This window comes from Miniopterus schreibersii (genome assembly GCF_964146895.1).
Source record: "Miniopterus schreibersii genome assembly, chromosome: 1".
In the NCBI taxonomy this organism is placed as follows: domain Eukaryota; kingdom Metazoa; phylum Chordata; class Mammalia; order Chiroptera; family Miniopteridae; genus Miniopterus; species Miniopterus schreibersii.
In genome coordinates this window covers 119,541,110-119,559,875 of record NC_138101.1, presented here as the reverse complement: position 1 = coordinate 119,559,875, position 18,766 = coordinate 119,541,110, and the positions used below count along the sequence as shown (strand labels likewise).

At 34.5% G+C, this 18,766-nt stretch overlaps 1 protein-coding gene across 14 annotated transcripts in view; it reads left to right on the top strand.

The window, feature by feature from the left end:
- Window positions 1-18,766, top strand: part of MINDY3 (MINDY lysine 48 deubiquitinase 3) — a gene marked incomplete at its 3' end in the record, with an annotated part of 106,938 nt that overhangs the window by 67,036 nt on the left and 21,136 nt on the right. For all 14 annotated transcript variants that reach the window (XR_013997646.1, XR_013997647.1, XR_013997648.1 and 11 more), the window contains one exon: window positions 13,436-13,508. Coding sequence is in view for 11 of the 14 variants with exons in the window: in XM_081120519.1 (XP_080976645.1) it covers window positions 13,436-13,508 (73 nt within the window). The remainder of the gene's footprint in view (window positions 1-13,435; window positions 13,509-18,766) is intronic.

The following is an 18,766-nucleotide window of genomic DNA, read 5'->3' as shown; positions in this document are numbered from 1 at the left end:
CATTAACATTCTCTCTCTCTCTGTCTCTCTCTCTCTCTCAAATATGTATTCTAAGAATTCAGGTGAAATCCTCATGAAATTAACTATTTTCAAGTGAACAATTCAGTGACATTTAGTACATTCACAGTGTTGTGCAACCACCACCTGTGTCTAGTTTCAAAACATTTTCATCATCCTAAAATAATAGCCCATATCCATTAAGTAGTTACTCCCCATTTTCTCTCTGGAGCCCTAGCAACCACCAGTTTGCTTTTAATCTATATGAATTTGCCTCTACCAGATATTTCATGTAAATGTAATAATAAAATATGTAACCTTTGTGTCAGGATTCTTAACCTGAGTGTAATGTTTTTGAGGTTCATCCTCATTGTAGCATGTATCAGTACTTCATTCCTTTTATGGCTGAATGATGCTCCATTATACGCATTTAACACTATTTGTCCATCAGTGAGTTGACATCTGGTTTGTTTTCACCTTTTGACTGTTGCAATAGTGCAGCTGTGAACATTCCTACACAAGCACTTGCTTGAGTGCCTGTTTTCATTTCTTTGGGGTATATACATAAAACTGGAATTACTAGGTCATATGGGAATTCTGTTTTACTTTTTTGGGATCTACCAAACTGTTTCCACAGCTGTACCATTTCACATTTCCACCAGCAATATGCAAAGGTTCCACGTTTTCAACCTCTTTGCCAACACCTTCTCTGCCCTGCCCTGCCCTCCCCTGCCTCCCTCCCCCTCCCCTTCCCCTTCCCCTTCCTCTTCCTCTTCCTCTTCCTCTTCCTCTTCCTCTTCCTCTTCCTCTTCCTCTTTCTTACCACCATCCTAAGATATGTTAAGTGGTCACTGTGGTTTTGATGTGTATTTCCCTGTGAGTAATGATGTTGACCACCTTGTTATGTGCTTTTGGCCATTTCTGTATCTTCTTTGGAGAACTATTCAGGCTCTTTGCCCACTTTTGAATTTGGTTGCCTTTTTGTTATTGAATTGTAGGGGTTTTAATACATTTTTGATACTATGCACATACTGTATATCTTCCTCATTTGTTTTATATGTTATCTGTGTCTCTCACTAGGTAAGCTTTCATATGTTTTGTTTCTTTCTTTTTCCCAACGCCCAGTACAGTGCCAGGCAGTGTTGGTGCTCAACACATTTTTTGTTGAACAAATAAATTGCAGAAAACACTGAGGAAAGATTTATCTCACCAAAAATTGTGATATAACCATGTTGGTATTTGGTAAGGGGAAGAAGGGGCTTAATAGTGCTAAGTTGTTTGAGATCATAATTCAGTAGATCAAGCAATAGCAGTTAGTGCATGTAATATTTCTATCTGGAGGCAGAAACAGAAGAGCTAGCTTTTGCCCTTCTAACTGATCAGCTTAAGCACACATATATACAGATTCTTTCTCCAGATTAATGAATAAAAACAAATTTGATGAGCATAAATAAGCATTGTCACACCATGTACTGTCATGTTTAAGATTTATGTTTATAGTTTGATGATGAATAAGAAAATTGTTTCTGTTTAGTGAAATAACTTCTTACATGTCTGTTTTGGTTTTTCCTTTTGAGATGAACAGTTAACTTTTAGGACTCTAAGTAACTATAATTTTTTAAAGAGGTGTTAAGTTCATGATTTTAAATTTGAGTGCCAAACTATTTAATTAATAAAGTTATCACTTCATTTTTGAGATGCCCAGTGGCTCAGGACTTAACTTTTTTATTTTATTGGAACCCTCTTCCTGACCCATGGACACTTAATGAACACATTTTGTAGAATTAGACTTTTCATAATTCAGTTTTATTTGAAAATCAGTGGCAAAAATAAATTTAATAATAAAATTTTATGAACAGTCTGAAGGTTGTAAAACTTCAGATCAGTCATCTATAACCATCTTCTTTACCTTCAAGTGTTTAAATTTAACTACTATGTTTTGTAAATCATCTTACTTTTCTATCTGACACAAAGTTATCTTTTTGATCTCATCAGGTGTCTGTATTTGTGAAACAACTAATATTGTACTCTTTGACATAAGTATCTTAGGGATTATAGTTGAAAGAAATACATTCAAGTTATTCTATGTAAATGGGAGTTTTATACTTACTATTGGTATTATTGAGGGGGAATAGCACAGAATCTGACTGCAGGGACCTTATAGGAAGTCAGAGTCATCAAGCAGCAGGTGTCCTACAGAAACCTTTAGTAAGAGGATGCGGGTGAGGTAAAAAGCAGGAGGTAAATGAACCCGTTCAAAGAAGGGAACTTAATTTCTACTGAGGAGGGTGGGAAATTTTCCAAGCAGGTCGTCTGAGCTATGGCAGAATAAGACTTCAGATCTGTACACTGGGAGGGAGTGTGCCCTGTGAGCATGGGCGGTGTCTTCAGAAGTCATTTTGATGGGGTTGGTTGAAAACTTGCAAACCTACCACATAGGTTAAAGAAGTGATTTTGAGACATAAATGCATAAAGAATCTAAAACCTATATTTAAATATTTATCTTTTTTGAATTGTCTTCCCTTTGACATTTTTGTCTTTTTTTTTTTTTTTTTTTTTAATCCTCGGTATTTTTTCCATTGCTTTTCAGAGAGTGTGGAAGGGGAAGGGGGGGGAGAGAGAAACATCAATGTGAGAGAGACACGTTGATTGGTTGCCTCCCACTTGCCCACCGAACTGAAGCCAGGGATCGAACCTGCAACCAAGGTACGTGCACTTGGCCAAAATCAAATCTGGGACCCTTCAGTGCACAGGCCGATGCTCTAACCACTGAGCAAACCAGCTAGGGCTGCCTTTATTTTTCATATATTGGTTTTAAGAATAAATTATTTGGGCCTGGCCGCTGTGGTTCAGTGGTTGAGCATCAATCTATGATCCAGGAGATTGTGGTTTGATTCCCGGTGAGGGCACATGCCTGGGTTGTGGGCTCAATCTCCAGTTGAGGGCATGCAGGAGGCAGCTGATCAATGACTCTTTCATCCTCGATGTTTCTATATCTCTCTCACTTCCTCTCTCTGAAATCAATAAAGACATATTTTAAAATATATATTTTAAAAAAAAGAATAAATTATTTGAGTCACTTTTGTAATTTCCTCTTGAATTGGAATTAATTATGAAATTTCTAATGCAAATTCAAGATGAGGGCTTTAAATTTTGAAAATATAAGTATGATATTAATAGTAGTTGAATTATATGTATAAAGCGGTAGGCAAAATAGATTTTCCTTTTTTGTTTTTATTGTGCATTTGAATCTCAGTGTAGGGTGACAGCTTCTGATCCAATAGGAAGATAGTTGGAGCCTACCTGTAGCATTTAGTTTCATCTTCAGAAGATTGGTGACTAATTTCCTTGGTAATCTGTTTCAGACTTTCTTTTGAAGTTGGGTAGATGAGTTTTACATCCTTTTTTGTTCTCTTTTATGGTTATAAAAGGACTCTTTGTATGTGTGTGCAGAGTGTCACCTTCAACCTTACCTATGGTAAAGCAGTTTTTCTTTCAGGTAAAAATGCACGAGAATACATTACTATTTAAATGCAAAAATTTATAAAGAAACAATTTAAAGCGAAGGAGAAAAAAAACATTTAACTGTTCCTGAGTGAGCTGACTGTTCTTACAGTGGTATCTGTTACTGGGAGTCTAGATAGAATTCTTTCTACAAAGCAAGGTCCTTTTCTGCATTACTCTTTGGTGTAACAGTAGGAAGACTACTGCTAGTAAGTGTTAAGAGATCTTTTTTTTAGGATACTTCTACTTTACCATTAATACATTTTAAATAAAGTAAGTACAGTTTTAAGGAAACAAAGTAAAATGGTGCTTTATAGATTTTATTTATTATAAAGATTTTTATTAGGTAAAAGTCATGTGACTTGGAATACAATTAAATTCACAGTTGGGCATTTTATAATAGAGTGTTCCTATGTATTAATGCATGTTGGTCATCCAGTCTATTTATGTTAACTAAATTTTAGAGTTCATCTGTTTAGATTTTATGCCTTATCTGCTACAGAAAAGAAATTAAGAAGCTAAAGTACTCATATTTATAGCTTAAATTGTAAACTTGTTGTGACTTTTAGCACCTATCTTCAAACCTAAAAATAGCAACTTCAGACAATGGATCCTAAAATTAATCTTCTGTTATTTGAACTATTTGGAAAGTTTGGGTAGAAGTCTGTACAGACTAACAATTTTCAATTATTTGAATTATTAAAAACCTGTGAATTTTTACTCACACATTGTTTCCTAGCTGCTTAGTAAACTTTGGGAATAACCATCATCAGATGTATAGGGTTATGCCAATGATTATCATGATAATACTTCAACTATTTTTATTTCTAAATATTGTAATGAGAAATCTTCAAAATGTAGTATATTCTTGACTCCTTAAAGTGAAAAATTCTCTTATTAATTGCTTTTTTTCTATTCTGAATGCCCTCATGCAGCTGTTTCTATATCTGGTTTTTGTAAATTTTCTGAATTTCCCTTTTTCTTAGTTATCTCAATCATGTCAGTGATGTTAGCCTGCTTACTGAAAGTAGTCTCTCTCTCTCCCTTTGAGTTTGTTTTTTTATAATTTTTTTTGTTACAGTAAAACTCAAATAATTGTCTAAACAAGGTAAAATATCATTGATAGAAGGGCCTAAAGTGTTCTGTCATGAGTAAAGTCTATGAGTTTTAATTAGAATCAGTATTGATAATTTGACACCTCTAGCTATCTAATCCATTATTGATAAAAATAATTGTAGCAAAATGAGTTGATAGCAGAATAAGGTAAAAGGCCTCACATCATATATTTAATATATGATAGGAAGTGTTAACAGTATGATTTTATTTTTCTGAGCTTTTATTTATTTTATCCTCGGCCAAGAATGTGCTGATCAAAGTCCTGCTCAGCACTCATGGTCCAGCCTTGACATTTTTTGTGTGATGACTGCTGAGTCTCTCTCTCCTTTGTTGCTCCTATTCTTTCTTCCAGCTTCTTACCATCTTGTGATCAGTGATACTACCTGATTCATCTGTTTTTTCCCCACAGTACTTAGTATAGTAAACATTTGGCATTATACTAAGTACTGTTGAAATGCAGAGATTAATAATACATTGTAGTAGTTTATTTTTGCATCTACTGAGTGCTTTCTATGTGTCAGACACTATGCTAAGCATTTTACATGCATTCCTCATTAGTCCTAAAAGTCACCCTCTGAGGTAAGTACCATTTCCATCTACATTTTATAGTCTGGGGCCAGTGAAAAATAACATCTCCAAAGTTACATACTCATGAGTACTAAAGCCAGGCGTTAAGTTAAAATCTTCTGACTCTTGAGCTTTTAACTGCTTCTGTCCCTTAGGAAAACAAAAAAGAAGTCATTTTACTAGGGTGGAATAGAGACTGGAAGAGGGAGAAGTGGGTACAGAGGAAATGATACTTGAATTAAAGGACATGGTAACTTTTAGACTTATATGAAATGAGGGTTGTTTTCTAGGCTTGGGAAAAGATGAAGCAAAAAGATGAGAGATGTGGAATGTGGAAGTTCATATTATATGTGGAGAACAGTAATTGGTTCAGTATGGCTGAACCATACTGGTTGTGCTAAAAGATTAAGATGGAAGCAGAGGTAGGGATCAGACACAGGACCACATGGAATAAACATTTATCCCCAAACCATCTCACTATACTATATTTGCATGTATATCTTGGTATGAAAGGCTAAACATGGATATCCAAGGCATGAGTGTGAAGCATATTCATAGAAGTAGAAAACCTTCTTAATTAACAGTAAGAACTTCCCTGTGATGCTATGATAAAACTTACAAAATGTCTAATAAAAATATTAGACATTTGAATACTGTGACTGTTTTTTTTCCTTCACAGTCAGACCTTATTTAAAATAGTGGAAAAGGAGGTAAGATTTGTTGTGGGGGTGGGGAGGTAGGGTTAGGGATATCTCTCGATTTCCATTAATACTAATCCAAACCTACAAAATTTAAATTACTAGTATTAGCTGGGCTACAATTTCAATCATCTTTTTTATGCATTCATTTTCATATTAGACATGTGAAGTCCGTATATGTGGAGATTTCTTTGTATGCAGCTTGTATTGTTAAAACCAATGTCAGTGAGTAGCATGAAGGAAGAGATGAGATGAAAAGGTAGGCCAGCTAGAACAGTAAGAGCAGATATACCACCTGGGACACAAGCGAAATAAAGCTCCTGCCAGAATATTCAGTTTTATTTCCTTTTGCTAGCTTACTGAAGTAACAACTCTAAAGTTTCAGTAGTTTATACAGTAGTATTCAAAAAGGGGCAATGAGAGCAGTCCACCCCAAGAAATTGTGTAGATTTACCTGCATCTGATGATCATAAAAAAGAATTTGAGTCAGTTTTGTTGTATTTAAATTCCCTGCAAACAACATACCCTCTTTGTGCCTGTACTGGGGCACAACCACTCCCATCATACCCCCCTCTTCAAACACATACACCAAAGCTTCTTTCTCTCTTATTTTACATGTTGGCTGCAGGTGTGCTCCATGTGCTTCATGCTAAGACCTGGGCTGAAGGAGCAGCCTCTGACGGGAATGTATGGTTCCCTTGGCAGAGAGGGAAAGACACCTGGCAGAACTACAGATGGCACTTAAAGCTTCTTCTAGAAGCTAGCATAATGTCACTTCTGCTTTTATTTCTCTGGCCAAAAGAAGTTACCTGGCCAAACCTGATGTCAGTGGGGACAGGAAGTAAACACCTCCCACAGAAAAGTATTTCCAGCCCCATAGCAACAAGCAGTTATATATAATCTTTCAGGGAAGGGAAGCACAAGGGATTGAGATCAATAATACTATTTATCACTGTGGGTTGCTTTGTGTTCAGGTGATTTAACAAAGTTTAAATTAATTCAAATGATATAAAACATCTTTACTAGAAATAAGGGGGAACTTTTTGACTCTCAGATTGACTTTTACACTGGCAATTGTATGACATTAACTTTTACCATTTAAAAAAGTCAGATATTTTTCTTGAATATGTAGGTCTTCATGTGCCCAGAGAGTAATGGTTTATGTAACTTGTTTTCTTAGTGCAGTGCAGTAGTTAAAAGGCTAACAGCTTTTCTCCGCCTAATTCTTCATATACATGAGAGAATACAGAATGTGATTCTAGGTGCATAGGAGAGTCATTACACAAAGTGGACACCATTGGCCTTAGAGATTAATTCTCTGGTGGAAATCAGTTGAGAAAAGCTGGAGGATTGTTGAAGTGAGTTGTACAGTTATAGTAATAGGGAGAAAAAGAAGTCCATTCATTAGTATTAATAATTATAATGATTGTAGTAAATCATTTTGTTGGAGACTTTTCCTCCTACTTCATTATTTCTACTTGTACATTTAGAATTTATGTTTTTATGGAGAAAGAACCTTGAAGGGCTTTGCTAATTTATGTTTCTTACGCTCACTTCTTTGCTGGTAGAACATAGTGGGCTTTTGTAGAGATAGCCTGGGACTTTTCCACATTGTTTGGGAAATAATGGAAGAGTAAGAAAAAAACCCAGTGTCCCACCTACTTTGAATTGATGGCATTAACTGAGTTGTGTCTTACATTGACACTGAAGAACATGATATACTTGAGAACATTTGGTCATTTTTAAAACAATCTGTTGATAGTAGTTCCCAAATTACTTTCATAAGTATAGTTAGTGAGTAAAGAGTCAAAATGAAACATATTATAAAGTGATTTAGTGAAATTTTACTTAAAGCTTAAAGGTAAGTTATATACTAGTTAACTTTATTGTTTTGGAAGAGCTCCTAATAGCACCATGAAATGTTGTCTGCAAGCTAAAATGTAATTTATATATGCGTGATCACCTGAAGTTAGATAAGGCTCTTAGAGGTTTTTTGAATACTCGTGACAGCAGATTGCTCTTGATAATGATGAAAAGTATAGTGAATAAACTTTAAAGACCTTTCTAGTAGTGAATTACTTATACCTAGCCAACAAATGGAACACAGACCTTCCTTATATTTCAGTAGGTGTTTAGAAGGTTAGCTAACGTTTCAACATTTTAAAAGGTTTACGGTGAACAGTGAATAATTATACTGATAGTACAGACAGAGCTACGTGAAAAAGAGATTTGTTTCATGACTATAGGTTATTAGATAGTCCCATTACAGTTTGGGTTTATTTCTCTCCCTTCTCTTCTATAGCACTTTGCCAATTTAGGAAAGTTGGGTGAGGCTAGATAAAATATTTTAAAAGCTATATTGTCTAGCAGTCCCTGTTGACCAGTAAATTGGCTGAATTGAAATTCTTTGCTCTAGCATTCCTCTGATAAAAGCTTCTGATTATAGTTGAATAATGTGGAGAACTACTTTTAGAGTAAAAATAATTTTGATGGTAAATCAGAGTTTAAATAGCTAACTAAAACAGTGTTTAAATATTTGACTCTTATGTTTAGGATCATTTCCTAATGGGGTGCCTAAAAGAGTTTCAGGTACAATACACATTGAAAATTTCTTCTAAGTACTGTAATTAGCGATGAAAAATAGAAAATGCTTACAGCATTGCTGACTTAGATAACTTGGAATTACATCATTAGAATCTCAACAGGTTTTTTTAGGGTGGGGGATTAATGTATGTTTGACTTTTTTTTAGAAGGTAATTTTCTTAAGATAATTTTAATGATATTCATGGAAATAAGCATATAGTAGCATATTTTTTCTCTCTTCCATTAAATTGTGACCTTAAATATACAGATTAGTACAGACTAGGTCTTACTCTACCATCTAATAAGCTTGACAGTATTTAAAACATTATGGGTGTGTAGATACTTATATGCTGAAAATATATTAAATATGTAATCTAAAAGTTCTTGCTATATTAAGCCTTGGAAGTGGGAAATCTGAGGGTTAGAATCCTCTTCTTCATATTGTTCTTCACACTTACACAGTTATTACATGAAAGTTTTTTTTTACTTCATCCTTTATAATTAAATCATTATATGTGCTGTGAGGAAAAAAATATAGCAATTATATCTCTCACTAAAATATTTTGCTAAGATTGTAAAGGACTCTTTCCCAATTGAATGGAATTCTGCGCTTACTGCTGTTCAGTCTTACTACGCTAATATGAAACATATTTAATATTAATTTATTACCAAATTTGCTACATGGATCATTCTGCTACAGATTTTTTTTTTAAATATATCTTTATTGATTTCAGAGAGAGGAAAGGAGAGGGAGAGAGAGAGATAGAAACATCAATGATGAGTCATTGATCAAGCCCACAACCCGGGCATGTGCCCTGACTGGGAATTGAACCCTGATCGCCTGGATCCTAGGTCGACGCTCAACCGCCGAGCCGCACCCGGCCAGGCTCTGCTACAGATCTTAAACTAGAAACCTGGTTCAGAAGTGCTTAAGTTAAATAAATTGGTAAAAATTAGGGTTGGAATTTGTAATTTTAAATCAGATTGGAAAGTTAAAAGGAGTTCAGCGTGAAACACTTCAAAGGGAATAGAAAGTGGTTTTGTAACTTTTTTATTTCACCTAGAAACATTTAAAGAAGTTTAAACAAGCTTTTAATTAAGAGATCGTTTTCTACAGTAATCTAAAATCACTTTAAGTACTCAAAATAAGCAACACTAATCAATTTAGAAAACTGTACTGTTTTTGATATGTGGATGAAAACTTTTGGAATGTGTTTATTAGAATTCACTGCAATCTTTTTTTTAATGCTGTACTTACTTTTCATCTTAAAATAACTGGTATGATTAAGAACAATTAATTTCTAAGGAGTTTTGTAAATAGCTGTTAGCATATCACTGATACCAAAGGAGCAAAGCAGGATGTATTTTTAATTAAGACATAATTTGCTTTATTAGTAATGACAGTTATAGTTGATGGTTTTACGATATGGAACCTGACCAATACCACTGTTTTGTATTTTCGGAGGAAAAAAAGGAATTTCTGTGTAGGTAGTTCATGTATAGGTTTCTTGTTGTTTCCTCACATACAGGGTTTTGATATACTTGTTTCAAACATCTAAACTTCAACCAATAAGTTATCTAAGTTCCTTTTTGGAAATACTGTATTCTGACATCTTTGAAGTAACCTGCTTTCAGCTGTTTCAGTATCTTACCTGGTAGGTCCTCTACCCTAATCTCCTAGTTCTCCTAGCCTGTGAGAAGCATACAACTGGCAACCATGGCGTGTTCATCCTGTGCCAGGCATTAAGATAACTCCATAAATGGCTAACCACTAAGCTGTACACCTGAAACTAATATAAAATAATAATTGAATGTCAACTGTAATTGAACAAAAATGGTTAAAAAAAAAGATAACTCCATGTGCTCTACTTGGATGTTTAACCATCACCTCTAGACTCTGAATATTCAAAATCAAACTCATTCTTCCATTAAAACTGATTTCCCTTCCTAAGTACTGTTTCTCTCACAGTTCACAGTCCTCTTCAACTCTTTCAGTTCCTCCACATGCTGTGCTTACTCACATCTCCCTGCCTTTGTCTATTCTGTTCCTTCTAGCTAGAATTTTCTCTCAGATGAGCACCAAAATATCTTCTTTGTAAAACCTGTTAAGATGATTAATACATTTTTATATCCCTAGATATATCCAAAAGAAGGTATATTTAATAAGTGTTAGAGCATTTGGGGAAGACATATACAGGGGTGGGCGAAGTAGGTTTACAGTTCATATGGAAAAATATATAATACAAGAATATATAATAAGACAAAAATAAACTCTATTTTGTATACTCACAAATATAAAGCTACTTTTACCCACCCCTGTATTGTCTGAATTGTGGGTCAGCAAACCATGGGCCACAGGCCAAATCAAGCCACCAATTACAGAAAAAATTATCAGGCCCTGCTCTAAATGACTATTTGTTAAACCAGAGTCCATCAGTTTTGCCCAAGTTTCAAGTATTGGGCCAGCATATATAGCCTATTCAAACAACAATACTAGCATATTTTCTCAAGCCTAACCTTTTTATATATTCATAACCAAAGCAAGAGATATGTGGCAAACTTTTCATTAAGTCTACTTTAATTCCTTTCTACATTAGCATACTGTATTTTTTATTTGTAGCCCTTAGAACTTAGAGACAGGCATCAGGTAGTTGACTTTAAATTTTGGGGGGCTCCTGCATTTTCTGTTATCTTTAATGCTGGAGCATTTGATGTAAACCTTTTTCTGTGATTTAAACTGGAATCTTCCTTGTTCCCCTAATTTTATAAACATTGATAATTTCTCATAACTTTATAAGTATTAAAGTAATGCTTCAATTATATTCTCTGCTACCTCTTCCCTCAAAAAAAATTCTTCTGTTTTATTGGCCAAGAAAAACAATATTCCCTTTCCCTCTATTTTGATCATAGTATTAAGTAATATTTAGAAACTTCAAAATAATGTTTTAAAATTAATTTCAGTCTTTTCCTTATCACTTACTGGTAGCAAAGAAAGGTTGAAATGCAACAGATGGTTGAATACAATGAATGACTGTAGGCTTATCTCATTCCCCGATGCATTCCCCTCTTCCTAAAATGTCATGCACAGCTGTATACCTTCTTCTCAGCCAGAATTTCAGTCACAGTGTTCATCCACAAATTCCAAGTCGTTTAAAGGAAAAAATTAAAAAAAGAAAGAAGTACGATTGGAAATAGTCAAGGGACCTAAAGCTTATAGTGGAATAAATGTAGAAAATTTTGCAATTAAGGTTCGGAAGTGATAAAAGATGCTAAATTATTATTATTATTCCCTAAAGCTGAGAGCTGGTGCTGTAATCCTAGCTTTGATACAAAGTTAATTATAGAGCTAAGGCTATATTGCTGACATATTAGAAAAAGGAAAGAGTTTTAAGAAATATTGTTCAAAATAGGTTAAATGAACAAACATAACCCAAGAATCTGGCAATATTTACCGCAATTATAAATGGACTGTTCCTTTGACCCAGCAAGCCTACTCTGGTACTCTGTCTTACAGATACAACACCACACATTTGAAATTACATGTTCAGGTTTATGTGGTGCAGCATTGTTTATAAAGCAAAAGATTAGACACAGTCCAAGTATCCATCAATAAAGTACTGGATCATAAAATCAGAAAGACATTGAAAGGCCAGATGAAAACATGTCACTTGATATGCATATTTTCTACACAATTATATTGAAAATGCAGGAAAAGTAGACCCTAAAAGTTGCTATTAAGGGATGGCAAATAGGAAATAAATACACATGACCGAATTTTACTATGTTGTAAAATACCAGAATTTTTTACTTTATCTCTTAATGTATAAAAACTGTGTAAGAGCTTACATACATTGCCTTGTTTTGATCCCCATTCCAGTTGATTTATATTCCCATGTAAGCTGAACATACTGTTAGAGTACTCAGGCACCTAGTCTCATGGTGGGGGGAGAACGACTCTAATTGATTCTTACAGTTTTTTCCTTCATCTCTGAGGTAAAGGTGGGCTGTCAGTTACTACATTTTTTATAAAATTTGTTCCTACAGAGGAACAGCATTTTAAGTTGTATTTATCATTTATACCCCACAGCATCTTTAAAAAGATTCAAGATGGTAAAAAGGGATACTTGGGAACTTGCTCTCTGATGTGGTTTGTCTGAGTGAACACAACTTTAGACAAAGCTTTAAACTAAAGCTGTGGATAGAGGAAAATGTCTGGAGCCTGGAGTCTAGATTTATATTAGTCAAGTAGTAGAATGTCCTAACAGTTTAAATATATAGAGTAAAGGTTTGTGAAGAATCCAAGATAACACTGAATTTTGTGCTTATTTTTCATAAATTGTAACATGGTCTACTGTGTAAAAAAATTAGTCATGGTAGAGAATTAGTTGCATGGGGAAAAAAGTAATTCTGCCTTTTCAGTATTTCCTTGGAGTTAAGAAAAATGAAAATTCTGGACATGCAGAACTTGATTGTTGATCTGTAGCTAGGTTTGTTATAGCATACTCCCTAAAGTAATAAATTTCTAATGCATTGCTATGTAATTGTTTGCTAGCATATACCTCTGGACTTAATTCTCAAATATTTGAAAGCTAGAGTATATTTTAAGTTATATTTAAGTAATATTTCTTCTTGCTTGGACAGTAATGTAAAGCAAATGTGTAAGTCATTAATTTTTGCAGATTGCATTTGCTAGTAATTACCTATGTAATATTAGACTTTAAGTGTTTTTATATAAAGCTTTTCATGTCATTCTTACAACAATTCTCTATAGTTGAAGAATTATTCCCATTTTTTAAGGCCCAGAGAGTTCGTGATTTATGATATAAATCACTAATCTATGATATAAATATAACTCAAAGTATTCTGTCTGCAGATGTCATCATTTCTTCACCATAGTCTCATATTTATTTTGTTTACTTTTAATGTCATAATATTGTACCTAGTTGATGGCATGCTTTTTATCTTTCCAGGATATGGCTTTGGTTGCCCCTGAGGCTCCTTCAGAACAAGCCAGGAGAGTTTTTCAAACCTATGATCCAGAAGGTAATCAATTTTATTAACATAAATTCTGTGTTTTATATCTTTATATATTTGAAATAGCTTGATATTTACCTGAGTTTTATTCACAAGAGTTGTTGGATTATTGAATGAAATGTAGGTTGTGTTTCTTGAACATTTTAAATGGGAAATGTGAAAATGGAAACAAAAAAGGATACTTAAGTGCTCATCAAGTTCTTACATGGTATGAGGTTTTCATGTTTCTTGGGGTACTGAATTATGGTTACCTGAATCTTCACTTTTTATAGTCATTGTTAAATGGGAAAATACTACTTTGTGAACAAGCTCTTTGAAAAGTAAGTCATTTCCTTTTTAAATTTATTTATTAAATAAACAACTCTACTAAAATATCGTTTGAGATATAATTGATATATAACAGTCTGTAAGTTTAGGGTATATAGTGTGTTGCTTTTATATATTTATATATTGCAAAATCATTGCTACAGAAGTGTTACCTACTATCATATCACATAATTATCTTTTTTATAGTCAGAACAATTAAGATCTATTTTCTTAGCAACTTTGAAATTTATAAAACTGTATTGACCATCATCACCATGCTGTGTATTAGCTCTCCAGAACTTATTTCTCTATTAGTTGCAAGTTTCTACTTTTAAACAATACCTTCCCAGTTAACCCATCCCCAGGCCCTGGTCACCACCATTCTGTTTTTGCAAATTCAGCTCTTTTAGATCCTACATGTAAATAATATTATACGGTATTTGTCTTTCTCTGTCTGATTTCTTTCAATTTTTATAATGCCCTCAAATTCCATTCATGTTACAAGAGACAAGATTTCCTTATTCCTCCTGGGTGAATAGTGCGTGTGCGCGCGGCTGTGTGTGTGTGCGTGCCTGTGTGTGTTTAATCCATTTCTTTATCCATTTATCTGTTGATGGAGACTTAAGTTGTTTTCATATCTGGGTTATCATGAATAATGTTGCAATGACTATGGGTATGCAGAGATATCACTGAACAACAGATTTGAAGTCCTTCAGATATATACCTAGGAATGTGATTGCTAGATCGTATGGTAGTTCAATTTTTAAGTTTTTGAGGAACCTCCATAGTGTTTTCTTTAATGGGTGTGCTTTTTACATTCCCACCAATACTGTATAAGGGTTCCCTTTTCTCTACATCCTTACCAACATTTATCTTTTGGATTTTTGATAAAAGCTATCCGAACTATCCTAACAGGTGTGAAGTGATACATCAAAGTCCATTGCCCTTTTTTTTTAAGTTGCATTATTTGCTTTTTTTGCTATTGAGTTCTTTGAATTCTTTATATATTTTAGATGTTAACCCCTTATCAGATATATTGTTCGGGAATATTTTCTCTCATTCTTTAGGTTGCTTTTTTTCAGTTTATTGTTTCTTTTTGTGTGCAGAAGCTCTTTAATGTAGTCCCATTTGTTTATTTAATTTTACTTATTTTTCTTTTTATTGTCCAAAATATTACAGATGTCCCTTTTTCTCCACATTGACCCCTTCCACCCCCCCCAACCCCCTCCCGAGTCCCTCACCACACGATTGTCTGTGTCCGTGGGTTATGCATATATACATATAAATTCTTTGGTTAATCTCTCCTTCCCCTGCCCCACCCCTTTCCTTCCCTCTGAGATTTGTCAGTTTGATCCATGCTTACACGTCATTGAATCTATTCTGTTCATCAGTTTACTAAGTTGTTTAGATTCCACATATAAGTGATGTCATGTGATGTTTGTCTTTCTCTGCCTGGCTTATTTCGCTTAGGATAATATTCTCCAGGTCCATCCATATTGTCCCAAAGGGTACGAGATCCTTCTTTTCTACAGCTGCATAGTATTCTATTGTGTAAATGTCCCACAGCGATTTTATCCACTCATCTACTGATGGGCACTTGGGCTGTTTCCAGATCTCAGCTATTATAAATTGTGCTGATATGAACATAGGGGTGCATATATTCTTTCTGATTGGTGTTTTAGGATTCTTAGGATATATTCCTAGAAGTGGGATCACTGGGTCAAAAGGCAGTTTGATTTTTAATTTTTTGAGGAAACCCCACACTGTTTTCCATAGTGGCTGCACCAGTCTGCATTCCCACCAGCAGTGTACTAGGGTTCCCCTTTCTGCACACCCTCGCCAGCACATGTCATTTGTTGATTTGTTGATGGAACCATTCTGACAGGTGTGAAGTGATACCTCATTGTGGTTTTAATTTGCATCTCTCTGATGATTAGCGACCCTGAGCATTTTTTCATGTTTCTTGGCCATCTGTACGTCCTCTTGGAGAAGTGTCTATTCAGGTCCTTTGCCTATTTTTTAATTGTATTGTTTGTCTTCCTCTTGTTGAGTTGTATGAGTTCTTTGTATATTTGGAAATTAACCCCTTGTCAGATGTATCCTTGGCAAATATGTTCTCCCAAACCATGGGTTCCCTTTGCGTTTTGAGGATGGTTTCTTTTGCTGTGCAGAAGTGTTTTAGTCTGATGAAGAAGTCCCATTTGTTTATTTCTTCCTTTCTTCCCTTGCCCTAGGAGATGTATCAGTGAAAATTCTACTACATGAGATGTCTGATTTTACTGCCTATGTTTTCTTCTAGGATCTTTTATGGTTTCACAACTTATATTTAAGTCTTTTAGCCATTTTGAATTTATTCTTGTGTATGGTGTAAGTTGGTGTTCCAGTTTCATTTTTTTGCATGTTCCTGTCCAACTTTTCCAATACCATTTATTGAAGAGACTATCTTTACTCTATTTTATGCTCTTGCCTCCTTTGTCAAATATTAATTGACCATAATGGTATGGGTCTATTTCTCGGAGCCTCTTTTCCATTGATTTATATGCCTGTTTTTGTGCCAGTACCAGTCTGTTTGATTACAATGGCTTTGCAGTATAATTTGATAACTGGTACAGTGATCCCTCCAGCTCTGTTCTTTTTTCTCAAGATGGCTGCAGCTATTCAGGGTCTTTTTTGGTTCCATATAAATTTTTGGAATATTTGTTCTAGATCTGTGAAATATTTGTTCGTATTTTAATAGGAATTCCATTGAATCTATAGATTGCTTTGGGTAATATGGACATTTTAATGATATTAATTCTTCCAACGCACGAACATGGTATATTTTTCCACTTGTTTGTATCTTCCTCTATTTCTTTTTTCAGTGTCTTGTAGTTTTCTGATTACAGGTCTTTTACATCCTTGGTTAAGTTTATTCCTAGGTATCTTATTTTTTTAGTTGCAATGGTAAATGGGATTGTTTTTTAGTTTCTGTTTCTAAGAGTTCATTGTTGGTGTATAAATATGCCATCGATTTTCAGATGTTAATTTTGTATCCTGCTACCTTGCCGAATTAATTTATCAAATCTAGTAGTATTTTAGTGGAGTCTTTAGGGTTTTCCATGTACAATACCATGTCATCTGTGAATAATGACAGTTTTACTTCCTCCTTTCCAATTTGGATACCTTTTATGTTTTCTTCCTGTCTGATGACTGTGGCTAGGACTTCCAGTACTATGGTGAATAAGAGTGGTGAAAGTGGACATTCCTGTCTTGGGATTGTCCTGTTTTTAAGGGAAACGGTTTTCATTTTTACCATCAAGTATGATGTGGCTGTAGGTTTGTCGTATATGGCCTTTGTTATGTTGCGTTGTTTCCTGTGTTCACACTTTGCCGAGAGTTTTTATCAAAAATGGGTGCTGGATTTTGTCAAATGCTTTTTCTGCATCTATCGATATGATCATATGATTTTTGTCCTTCATTTTGTTTATGTGATGTATCATATTTATTGATTTGCAAATATAACAGCCTTGCATCCCTGGAATAATCCCACTTGGTCATGGTTTCTGATCTTTTTAATGTATTGCTGGGTCTGGTGTACTAGTATTTTGTTGAGGATTTTATCATCTGTGTTCATTAGGTAGTATGAACATTTTAACACGATTAATTCTTTCAGTTCATGAACATGGAATAGCTTTCCATTTATTTGTGTCTTTAGTTTCTTTTATCCATGTTTCATAGTTTTCAGTGTCCAGGTCTTTTACTTCCTTGATTAATTTTATTCCTAGGTATTTTATTTTTTTTCAAGCACTGTAAATGGGATTAATTTTTAAGTTTCTCTCTGATAGTTTATCAATTTATAGAAATGCAACAGATATTTGTATATTGATCTTGTATAATTCAAGTTTTTAATTGTTTATTAATTCTAACAGTTTTTTGGTGGAGTCTTTAAGCCTTGTATGTGATGAATATTTTTCTCTTTCTGCCTACAAAATTCTCTAGTTGTCTTTGACTTTTGAGAGCTTGATGATAGTGTGTCTTGGTGAAAGTCTCTTTGTGTTGAATCTCTTTGGGGATATTTGAGTTTCCTGTACTTGGATGGTCATATCTCTCCCCAGATTTGGGAAGTTTTCACTCATTATTGCTTTAAGTAAGTTTTCTGTTCCTTTTTCCCTCTTTCCTACTTCTAAGACTCCCATAATGCAGATATGCTTATTCTCTGTGCTACCCCACAATTCATTTAGACTTTCTTCACTTTTTTATTATTCTGAATTCTTTATTTTTCTCTGACTTAATGATATTCAGATATCTGCCTTCAAGCTCACAGATTCTTTCTTTTGCCTGATTGAGCCTGCCGTTGAAGCTACCTATTGGATTTTTTATTTCATTTTTTGTATTCTTAAGCTTGAGAATTTCTGTTTAGTTCTTTATTATGATTTCTATTTCTTTGTTAAACTTTTCATTTTGTTTATCTATTTGAAGATCATTTAGTTGTCCATCTTTGTACTCTTGACTCTCACTATAAGCTTCCTTAAAATAACTACTTTGAATTCTTTGTTAAATAACTAGCAAATCCCCATTTCTTTGGGGCCTTTTGTGTGTGTGTGTAAAATTATAGTGTTCCTTTGGCGGTGTTATGTCCCTTGCTTTATTTTGTTTCTCATGAGTTTTCATTGGTGTTTGAGCCCTTGAGGTTGCAGTCACCTTTTATAATTTTATAGCCTTTTTGGACTGGTTTCAGTGGGGAGAGCTTCTACTTGGAGGTGGGTGCGGAGTTGCCAGCTGGGTGGGATGCAGCATCTTTGGTCTTGAGATGGCACAGTGGTGTGGTCTTGTGCAGCTCCATTGGCTGAGGTTAACGTTGGTTATACTGCAGGGATCTTTTATTGGCGGATACTTCAGAGACCCTGTGTATAGCAGAAGCAGGTAAGGCTATTGAGATCCTCAGAAGTGAAAGCTGCTGGAGTCTTTCTGTTCTCCCCATC